Source organism: Xiphophorus maculatus, chromosome 18 (assembly GCF_002775205.1).
Source record: "Xiphophorus maculatus strain JP 163 A chromosome 18, X_maculatus-5.0-male, whole genome shotgun sequence".
NCBI lineage: Eukaryota > Metazoa > Chordata > Actinopteri > Cyprinodontiformes > Poeciliidae > Xiphophorus > Xiphophorus maculatus.
Window position 1 is genome coordinate 12928369 of NC_036460.1, and position 12039 is coordinate 12940407.

The 12039-nt window shown below is 38.0% G+C and overlaps 1 protein-coding gene across 3 annotated transcripts in view; it reads right to left on the reverse strand.

The window, feature by feature from the left end:
* The window catches only part of igsf11 (immunoglobulin superfamily member 11), a 114387-nt gene that overhangs the window by 20938 nt on the left and 81410 nt on the right, over positions 1 to 12039 (reverse strand). For all 3 annotated transcript variants that reach the window (XM_023351880.1, XM_023351879.1, XM_023351881.1), the window contains one exon: positions 30 to 193. In XM_023351880.1, the coding sequence (XP_023207648.1) occupies positions 30 to 193 (164 nt within the window). The remainder of the gene's footprint in view (positions 1 to 29; positions 194 to 12039) is intronic.

Genomic DNA, 12039 nt, shown 5'->3' on the forward strand with positions numbered 1-12039 from the left:
TTATCAGTGAATGGATGTGTCATTGATACCTGTTCTGGCAGGTTAGCATTGGACAGCGGGATCACCATCCAGATTATGTTGAGGTTGGTGAGGGCAGCGCTGGTGGTAAAGGAGCAGGGCAGGATGGCCGTCTGGCCCCGAGCCACCTGGATGCTGCTCTGGGACACGGTCACTTCCAGGGCCCGGACACACACTGCAGGAATAAATAGGAGGATGTGAGTGTCTTGGTTCAGAGTAAATGAACATAAAAGTAACAGGGCAAGAAGTTAAACAAAAATTGTGGGTTCAATTTATGGCAACCTTCATGAGTATCGTCGTAGAACATAAATGGCTCAAATCATTCGATGCACCTTTGAAGTACAAGTTACTTTGAAACATTAAACTTTTATGTGAGTAGGTCTGTTGATGTGTAAAAGCACTTAATCACACCCAAAGTAAACTTGTAGAAGATGTGTGTATAATTAGTTATAATCACCATTGTTGTTTAAACCAGAAGCAGTTCAGTCCAAACAGTGGAAAAATGTTTCTCAATAAAATGTTTTAAATCATTATCCCACACACATAATCACAGCAAAAGAACAATGCCTTTTCCCAGCACATATTCCCACCAATTATAGCCTCTTCCATAAATTACTGTATACAACATAAAAACATAATTTTTCCATTCACACAATAATAAATGCATCACTATGCATCTAGTCTACTGCCTCATATCTTATTTATGAGACTATTTGTAGTATTTTATTACAGCTATGTCTTCACTAATTAACATAAAATGATATCTATCTTATTTTCATGATAATGCTTGTCTTTCCCATTTTAAACAGTGGCCAATAGAAATAGACCTTAATATCACATCCACAGAAAGTAATTGAATAATAAGTAATTGCTTAGACACTGTGACCACATTAAAAAGTAGAAAAAGTATGAAATGAAAACCATTCTTCAGTTACATTTACTTTATAGGAATTTTTAGTGCTCCTAATAATGATGGCAAGCAGATTGTTTTATTGTTAAAAAAATATTTCTTAATGTGAGCTTTTATTGCAGTGAATAAATGTAACTAATTTAAACATAGTTTGTTGCAAAATTTTCTAATGTGAAATTAAGTTATTGAAAGAAATATGTGTTTTTCTTAGGCATTTAATGCATATTTGTCATGGACACAAGTAATAGTGGAGGTAGCTAAATGAAAACAGTCTATCCAAGGCACTAAAACTGTCATACAAAATATACTTCTGTACTATGTGATCATACATTTAAAATATGTAGAAGAAACTTCATGTTTGTTATTCATGCAACCTGATTCTTTACCTTTTGTTTTAGGTAATGGCTGGCTGGAGCATGTTCCAGTCAAGTACTGGATGACATGGAACAACCTGGACAAGCTAAGAGCATGTATGCGTTTCATATTTTAAAAGCAAAACAAAAATCAATGTTTACCCTTGATTTTTTCAAGGGTTTCTTATGTTTTCTTATTCATGCCTAATGGATACAGAAGAACAAACATGATGTGTGGAGAACAAAGTGTCTCTATTGTAATTCTCTCAGCAGAACAAAGACATCTACACTGAACTGTGGAGGATCACATGAAATATGGAAGAGCTACATGAGGAAAGCCGATAGGTTGTCTCCTGAGTTCCTCATATTTATCATCTATTTAAGACTATTTCCTTCTTTGAATTACAAAATCCATCCATTCACACATACAGCTCATGAATCAAAATCACCACTTATTTTTTGTTTATCAAAAGAGGTTTGTCTTCTCTAACCAAGATGCTCAGAAGAAGCTCCACATCTGTACTCAGCTGTGAGTCTTAAAAGGAGCCATGAAGGCAAATCTGTGCATGCTGCGTCTATTCTTAGACTGGCTAAAGACATTATAAACAAAATTAAGTTACATCAACCCCGCAAGCATGCATCCATGTCCAAAAACCCAGATGGGAAGTAATCTTATCTGAACATGGTGAGGGGGATGATGCACTGATATGATTACAAATAATTGATCATGTCCTGTGAATGGTCCCTGTTAGTGATACTGTAAGATGATGATTCCGCCACAAGTCAATCACAAAACCATTGGATTGTGTTCAAGATTCATGCATTGCAATTTGCAGAATTATTTAGCCCGTTTATGGGGAATTTGAAGCTTAAGAACATTTTTAACAGATTTTGAATATTGCTGGCCTGTTCTAGCTGATGTACTGCCTGTTGATCCCTGCTTGCCTGTCTGCCTGAAACCTCCAGGACTTCCTACGCTTTCCTTCTGTTGGCAGACATCACAAGCCCTGCAGCTTCACTGATGGGCCAAGGGGAGATAGGCTGCTGGGCTCTGTTTTGGTTCATGGGAGACATGCTCATGAAGAAGACTCCCTATGAATTATGCAGCCAATTTCACTTAGAGGCATTATATTCCCCTGTAATGCCAATATGTATCATTTAGCAGCCTGATTCCCCTCTTTAGTTCATTCGCACAACGTATGACATAAACTCCTCAGGTTGTCTGCATCATTACATCACTAATGAGGCCCCATTACCTGTCGTGACATGCACAACATGAGGGCGTCATTATAAATGCAATAAATGTCTTTGGTCACTAAACTCATCTGATCTTCTTATCCTCTGTGTGCAGTGTTCACTTCATACTCTGAATCCTTCTATGTTCTTACTCTGAGATTAATAGCAACAAGGAAGATGTTTATATTAAAAATTAAAAACTTAAAAGACTTTCCTAATAAGTTTGAAAAATTACAATACAAAGCACTAGAAATCAAGACAGAAAGCCATAAAGAAAATGAAAGATTCAAGAGAAGTAAAGATAGAAGGAGCATCTTATCATCTTTAAGCCTCCTCCAAGGCTGCAGTCTCTCAAGCCCACAACAGCTGGAGGGCTCATTTCAAAACACTGGATTAGAGAACCTCTGCGCTCCGAGCCTCTAAGCTCCCACGACCAAGGAATGACATACACACGCACACACATATATTTAAAAAAAAAAAAAAAAATCACAAACAAGTGAACACATAGTGTTCATACACGGCATACACTGTGCCTTTTGAACTCAAAAATATGCACATGAATTGCTACTCACTGCCATGTGCGCACATCCAAACTCATTGGTCCATGTCATTGGCGACATGTACGGTGGTCCTTCAGGGACACATCTAAGAGAGAGAAAGCCGCAAAAATTGCCTGGCATTGCCTCATTATTGTGAACACTTCTGCCAAAGCTTCTCGCCAGTTCTTCTGCTCTATGCTTGAAGCATGCCTGGTGCACAGCTGCTCCACCAGAATGCATCCATAAAAACATAGATAGGCAAAAGATGAAGGGTGAGGCATTCATTCCCAAAATGGCCTCTTACATTGACAAAAATGTGAATTTAAAATCATTTTCCTTCAACAAATAATTCTCTGTATGGAAATGACACAGGCATCTCTTAAAAGACAATGTAAAAGCATGATCTCATTTAAAGAACAAAACATTTATCTGTATTTTTTTAGTTTTGTAAAAATAAATATATATTGCATGTTGAAAATTATTAATTCATTTCTGAAGGATCAATGATTCAAAGAATTTGTGCAATCAAAGTCTTCCTGTAGTTGATGACCAGCTTTTCACATATTTTCTATACTTTGGTCACTCCATAAGACAATTAATTTGTGAAGCATGAAAAACATTAAATGCAAGTGTTGGAAATCTTCATCTTGCTGTCTATCTCAGTAGTTTTACCATCCAATCCTTCCAAATCATCCTTAAACAGTCAAGCTTCAGTCTTTCTCTGATTGTAGCTCTGAGCTGCCCCGAGGCAGTGTGCTGCAGGACTTGGACCAACCTGACTAAGAGTCATCTTAAAAGAACTAATTCCATATACTGACCTTATCTGGCCCACAGTAATGCACCATATCCAGGAGACAGGGTAAAGCTGCACTTTTGCACTTAACATAACATCTGTTCAGAATGAGGTGGAAATATGTGAAATGAGCGAGTGTGAGAGAAACTGCTATAGTTTAAGAGGGGAGGAATTGCTAAACTGATGAGAGGCAATACCTGTAGTGCATGTGTAGACCATGTGTAGCTCAGTTAAAAAAAAACAGCTTTTCTTCCTTCTTTTGGAATCCAAGCATCAAAACTACTGCTGAGTAATGTATGAGAAATACACACACCTTGGAGAGATGAATGTGAACCCACTTCTTCAGTCAGGGTAAAGTGGAGCCCTGATAGGATGGAGCACTGATGTGTCTGCTCTCTCCCTCACTTACACACACACCCATTCACAGATAATCTCTGAACTGCAAGTCATTTGCATTATGTATTTTTATATTTATATTGCCTTTTTTATTCACAGGCTTCACTTTCATTTCTGTTTCAAACAGATGCCCCTGATGTTGAGATGAGATGTGATGAGCTTCTGGCACAACTTAACGGGTAGGCTAGGACCCCCCGCCCCCCTCCTCCCACACCCACACTCAGAAATATGTGCACATAAATAAGTGAGAAGATTGATGAAGATGCAAAGACAAGGACTAAAGAAAGACAATACTTTAATACATATTTAGAAGTGACATGGATGAAATATTTCATCTTTGTAAGCTGTTGTAAATATCCAATATCTATATTTTTTATCTTAGACCTTGAACTTCCACCCAAAAACCACAACTCTGAGCCTACTTTAAGAATTTATTCTCTGTACCAGTGTGTATTACCAATGCTTAGCCACATTTGTCCTTGTACATTTTCAAAGAATCTATCTCTATTTCCTGATTTAGGTGTGATCTGCTTTGCATTTATTGTTTAAGCTGCTTCTTTGGACCCAGAAAACTTTTTGATTGTCCTAATTCTATAGCTTCCATATTAGAAATTCATCTCCTGGAAGATCAAAAGCAAAAGAATCAAAACCATCAAATTAACCACAGTCATGATCATATCTACATATGGTTTCATGTGCTCCCACACCTGTGTCAAACAAAGCTTTGTGTCCTGTTGTCCTGTGAAGGACCCTAGGGCTTCTTGATGGCTTTCAGTACTTGTAGAAGCGGACCCTGCCCTGTTGCCCCTGCCCACGAGGCACCATGATGAACCAACAAGCAAGAGAAAACATTCCTGTGAAACTCAGGTGGTGTAATTGTGTACCCAGCTGCCGGATGGCAACTCACTCAAGCACTAGAGTCAAAGCGTTGCAGCGGCAAAAATGTGTTCACAAACACAACTCCAACTGATAGTCCGTACTGAAAAGAGATCTAATTTTTGTAAAAGCAATGCTACGTAATTGAGTGAGCTAGATTTTTTTATTTTTTTTACTTTATTTTGAAACCAGGACACTACATAAATCTGCCATAGATAAAACAAGAAAATCAGTTTTCTTAACAAAAAAAGATACAAAAAATTGGGGTGAATCACTTGTTCAGGTCTAACATGGTTTTCGCAGTGACATAAGGGGACATTATTATGAATTTTTCAGGCACTTTGTGCCATTTTATAGCACAATCAACTAACTATGTTAACTTCAGTTGCTATAAAAATGCTACATATATCAAACAAAACTTAAGAAATTTGCCTTAAACAATTTAGCATCTTAAAATTGGGTTTGTCTCTTTCTGAGAAGCTTCTGCTCTTTCCAACAATTTAACCTGCCTTCAGCGCGACATGATGTAAAGCTCAAAAAAGTACATTTTTAACTGCAGCCTCCCAGTGGATCTGTGATGGACAAAAATAATACACTATGACAATGTGCTGAATAGCATCTTGGTTCCATAATTACCACATGAAGCTTTAATGTGCCAATTAAAAAATTTAATTTGATATTAGTGCTTCCTGAAAATTTAATGTTTACTTTGTCTTGGTTTATCATCCTATTTTTAACTAGAAACAGTTTCTGATTTTCGCAACACTGTTACCCAAAAATCAAAGTCATTGCAACTTTGGTCATTGATAGTAAAAGAGGGCAGATTAAGCAGCAGGGTGGAATACTATAATGACAACACCTACGTTACACTCCAATGCACTGATATTTTCTGTTTTACTTTTAGTGTTTTAGCTATAAGAGAAAATTATTACCATATTTTTTTTCCTTTTAAGTACAATCTCATTGATGGTTTACTGAATAAAAAGTCAAATGTTTTGGCAGGTGTTCTGCTTTCATGTTTTTTAAGCACCATACAACATTTCTGTACTTTAATGCCATTGACCTTTCTGTGATTTATTCATTGCATACAATTTGCACTTGCCTTCTCCAGGTATGGCTGAATGATGGTGTTTCCATCTCAAAGTGAACAAACTGAACCTTTAGGACAGGCTTGTTTGTAGCTAAAGTCCAAAGGAACCCTGGTACAAAAGGTCTTCATTAATATTTTACAAAGAGGAAAATGTTGGTATTCTCTAATGTGTACAACAGAACAACATCTGCAGAAACTTAAGCAATTTCATACCCAGCTTATATGCACATTTCTCATGTAAATGTTTATTTCATTAATGTATTACTATCCATATTAAAAACTGCATCAAATAAACAGTTTTTCCTTTCAATATTTTGCTTTAGTTTTCTTCTATGCAGTCTGTCCCGCCGACACGTTCCCATTAAAACAGCCTTTAAAACCTCTTCTTCCTCATCCTCATCCCCTACCCCACCCACTGCAGCTGATTTATTAGCCCCAAATGCCAACCCCAATGCAAGGCTCAGTGCCTAGCCTACATTGCCTAATACTCGTCTCTAAACTGTTCTGCATCTCACTGCTGCAGCTTATTGTCGTGCCTAATGCACTGCTAGAATAAACGCATAGCATGAGCTTAAGCATGTAACATTAGTCACCATATTTGTATTCTTACACATTTTATAATCATGAGTGGAGACTGCGCTACATTTCTGCAATGATGGATAACAGAGTTATACCATACTGGTTTACAGCAAATCTAGAAGTTGCAGCATTGGCCAAAGTATCATTTAAATAGAATATACAACACAAACCTGACAATGAAAAAGTTCTGCACAAATGATCAATCCCAAAGCAAAAAGAACATAAAATACTATGACCAACTGTTTAGCAAATTAATTCATCTATATTGGGACATATATGAATAAAATCAAATCAAATCAAACTGAACTCGGATGGACTCACTAAGTGAGCAGAAGGTTAAAGTAGGCCACTGCCCTCATGCAAAGTTAAGCCCGAGTACTGGAAGACGACTGCTAAAGCAGCAGACAGATGGCTCCGCACATGTAGCCCTGGACGTACAGCTAACACATATACACATACATCTATGGTCCAAAACACATCAAGAGCAAACTTCAGTGTAGTACACTAATCACAACTAAACATCTGAAGGATGTTTCTGCACTTACCCACAGTGTGCTGCTTAGAGAAAATGAAATGTTTTACAAATTGCTGATGCCATTTGTTTTAATTGACAGCTGAAGAACCAGACCAGCATTGTCCCACAGAAACAGACCCCCAACTTTCTGTCAGTTATATGCCACCTTGTACCTTTCATACATCTCTGTGTGGAGTAACTCCATTTTCTGGCAGACTTGCATGTTTGGCAAACTCATCACTGTGTCTGCATGTAAATCTGACATTCTGGCAAGCTTACCATTCTGCCAGTAAGATGACATGATTGGCAAGAGGCTGTGTTCTTTTTTTCTCCCCTATTTGGCAGTTGCCATGTTTATATCTCTTTAAGCTTGTTTGTTTCCAGTGGCCTGGTTCTGCCAAAGATACCACCAAATGAAACAGTAAGCTATGACTTATCTGGGCTTACAGGTATAGATAGCATCCAGGTAATAGTCAGCAACATACAGTAATAAGTTCTAAAATTACAGCACTTTAAGGACTCATTTTAGGTTACTTGGATTTGAATGTATGTAAGATTCATTACTCAGACTAATTTGTTCAGGAGGTAATCTCTTTCCATCAGGTAAATGAACCATTAAACAAACACTATGACTTGTTTGAACAGGCTCCCCATGAAACTAGCACAAAAGCACTCCTTTAAAGTTCTTTAAAAAAAAAAAGCCCTAATTGATTCTACTGGGGTTTGAAACTGTTCTGCTGAAAACAACATGACATGTTTTCCTTTTTGTTGTCAGGCAAGGTTAGACTGCTGGGATCACCTGCACAACACAGGTTAATGCAGCCACCTAAGCCACTCAGTCACCCAGCCAGACTCAGGAGATAATACAAAACGTTGATTCCTGGGACTAGCAGTTAGCCTGAGGTAACTGTGTCTGATGCTGCTATGTTGTCAATTGACTCAGAGAATGAGACTGCTTTTTTCTCAAATTCTTTTCTTCCCCTTTGTTCTCATCTTTGATGCCTTTCCCACCAGTTCTCTGTGGTTTGATCTCTCCTTAGCTGCATTTCTCACCCAGTAGCTCTCTAAATGAGGACGGTGATTTTAAGGCCGCCAACACAAGCTAAGCCACCTGGGAGCAGCAGCCCTTTTTTTGCTGGAGAGCTGGTCAATGCAGCGCTCTAGCAACAGTGACTTATAATGATTTATTCTCTGATTGAGTCCCTTTGAGGCTGAACCCTCCTTAAAACAGTGCCACCCAGAAGCACTGTCAGAGAAAAAAAAGGATGTGGCTAAATTTTGCACTCAGCAAAAGGTGCAGCAAGGGAAAATAGTTGACTAAATTGGAAACAGCATATGTTTTGTAAAGACTGGTGGTGGTACGTTTGTATTAAAAAAGTGAACTAACTGATCAAAAATTGAAGTGCTGATACAACATCTTTATCGTAGTTTTACTTTTAAACCTTTCTTTAATGAGGAGGAATGATGCTCTAGTTTCAGTGCCCGAGTCTGAATCAGCTACATACTTATTATTTTTTCATGTCAGAAAACCACATAGTGTCATTGAGTAATGCAAAGTGAATAAAATGAAAAGTAAAATGCTTCTGGGGACTAATTATTTTGCACATACACATTCAGTATATACATATAAAGAAGAAGAGACAAATCATACACTTAAGTACAAAATATTTGAACAACAATTTGGTTGTTCCACCATCATAACTATTTATATGGGATGAGGTTGGTGGTGACATTTGTTGGAGTTTGTCCTGCAATCAGTGGGTTGCCTGTTCAATCCCGACTTCGTCCAGTTCCGTCTTTGTGTCCCTGGACAGGACACTTGACCCACCTCGTGGGTCAGAGGGCACAGTGGCACCAGTGCATTGCAACCTTGCCATGGCAGCCTCACCTCTGTCAGTGTGAGTGAATGACTGAATGTAGTGTGAAGCACTTTTGGATCCTCTGACTAGATAAAGCGCTGTACAAGGACAGGCCGTTTACCATTACCATTTATTTTTTACAATGGATGCTATTAATACCAGAAATAGTTTATTCAGGATTTAATTATGCCTGACTGGCATTTTTCAGGAAGCACCAACTTGGATGGATGGACAGACAGAAAGACAAACAGGATTTAGAAATCTGCACAGACAGTTCAGCTCATCTGAGCAGTCAGATAAAATAATATGCAATTTTGTGACAGCTCAAAGATAAACATATAGAATAATGTCAAACTTCCCCTTTTCTTCTTAGGTTAAAATTCAAATTATGTGAAATACTCTTAAGGGTTTAACAAATAAACATCTGAAACATACCGCATGTTTCTTTTCTACTTTCTAACTTCCTGCATCAAAGGATCTCTGAAACTGAGTTAAAAAGAACATTTGGAAAACCTCTCTAACTGTGTGTGGACGGTTTGGATCCTTCCCCACCAATCTCTTTGATGTGCGCTTGTGACTAGGTGTTGACCAGCATGGTAATGCTTTCTTACTCATTCCACTTCTGGATGTTTGATGTAGGTCAAACGCTGGCTCAGCAAAATACTGGGAACAAGCCTGTGTTCATATTCTGCTCACTGGTCAAATTTACATCCTATTTCATTCAGAGGATACTTTACTGTAACACATTCACACAAGTACACACCAAGATGCACAAACCTCCATCGCTCTTCTACGAATCAGCAAAAAACAGATCTATAAAAAACTCTACACAAACACGCTGAGTGTACAGTCTTCAGGCAGCGAGAGCTTTTTCCTCAGGCAGCAGAAGAAGCAGGAAGTCAAGAGCTCGAACTTCATATGACTGAAGCAAGTTTACTAACAATCAAGTCAGATTGTCGCAACTTGTTGAGCAGTGAGGGTCTTTACACAAAACGTTGGTGAAAAATTGTTGACTGACAATGATACGCTACTACTATTAGCAAACACATGACATGTGAAATATTCACTACAGATTTAAAATATCCTCTCACTTGCTTGAGCTTATAGACGATAAATCAAAATTATATGTAGCTGAAAAGTGCACCATAAGACAGCTCAATACTAGAAGAGTGGCAATACTTCCTATCTGAAAAATGCTGAGTAATATTCTGAGGAAAAATCACCAAAATCCCAACAACACATCTAAAGTATTTCAGTGTCGCTTCACAAAGCTAACATGGCAATGTATTAGGGGTTAGATAATGCTGTTGTCAGTCAGTGACCTTTTCCTCGGTAACAGACTTCCTTTAAGCCTCTTCGTGTGTTGCCATGAGTGGGTGTGTGTGAGAGTAAGTATGCATGTGCTTGACAGAGCAGAGTCCCAATACCAAGCACATCTGCTCCAGACGCCTCTGGCGCTGCCATATGGCTAACTAAAATGCCTCCGACTCTTACTACACAGACACAGAGTTTGCAATAAAAAGAGAAAATGAGTGAAAGTGTTTGTGCTTCACAGAGAGACAAAAGTGTGCGACAGAGAAGGCGTATGGAGGGGGAGGAAATCGGAAAAGAACAACAGCTGGTGAGTGAGGAGCTGCACGTGGTGCCCATTAGGCTGAGTGGACAGATCCAGTCCACTGCGAAAAACGCTAATGTTTTAAACACCCTGATACAACCACGTTCCTTCATTCATACCAGACCAGATCAAATCCTTATTATGTAACAGCCGTGCCACTCTTAAACACACATTTTACCTGGCAGGAGAGGTAAATGAGAAAATCGAGCAAACTGTTTTTCTTTTATTAGTAATTCCCTATGAAAGTGTTACCTCTGATGGTGAAGCAGGTAAAAATAACTCAAACACCATTTGCAAAAGCTTCAGCTAACTTCAAATGAAAGGAGACAAGAGCTCAAACCAAAAAACAAAAGAGATACCTTCTGTATTTAAGAATAGGACAGATAACGGTACTGCCAACCAACCTAAACAAAACATATTGCAGTTTCCTGTTTAGACACACTAAAGTGATTCTCTTTTAACATTTCAAAGAAAAGAGTTTGTAATGATGCTTAGATTCAGTTTACAGCTGAGACGTGCATCTTTGTGAGCAGGATGTACAGTACAGTATCAAAGGCATCAAACACTGCTTTAAATCTCATTATACTGACTGTTCGTCTCCTGCTTTCTTGTCTTTGAAGATTCTTAATTTAGCTTGACAATGCACTGAACGTGGCCAGCATTTTTCCTGAGACCGGTTGGAAGTTCCACATATTAATAAAGAGTTTGATTTGAGATGACTGATGGTGCGGTAACCGTAGTGTATGATTTGTTTGTTTTGGGTTTGTTCTTAAAAATATTTCTGTCCTTTCCGTGTAAGAATTTAGATAAAAAATGGTCTTTATCTTTGTCAAGTTAAATACCCGTACAGAGGTTGTACATTGTCTTTGCAACCCAGTGTACTATGCAAAAGCATGAACCGTCTCTTGTGTTTTATTTTGCTTTATTTCCATGTGATTCTTTTCTGAGACTGTTTCAAAGTACTCTTAATCATCTTTGAGTCTATTTATTATTATGTAATTCCAAGATAATAAGCTGCATTAATTAAGAATCTAATCTAAGAAATAGAATATTGATAGCTTTATAAAAGTTCTCCAAATATATTAAGAGAGCTTTAAGGCCTAGAGAATTAATGTTTACTTATATAAAAACAGTAACAAAAACAGGCTGGTCTCATTTCATGCAACCTACAAGAACATGGAGGTTATTTAATACTTTTACACAGTTGTGTAAACAAAGCGCCTCCAGCTTCCCCTTTAACTCCTCATTTTAATCTTCTTCA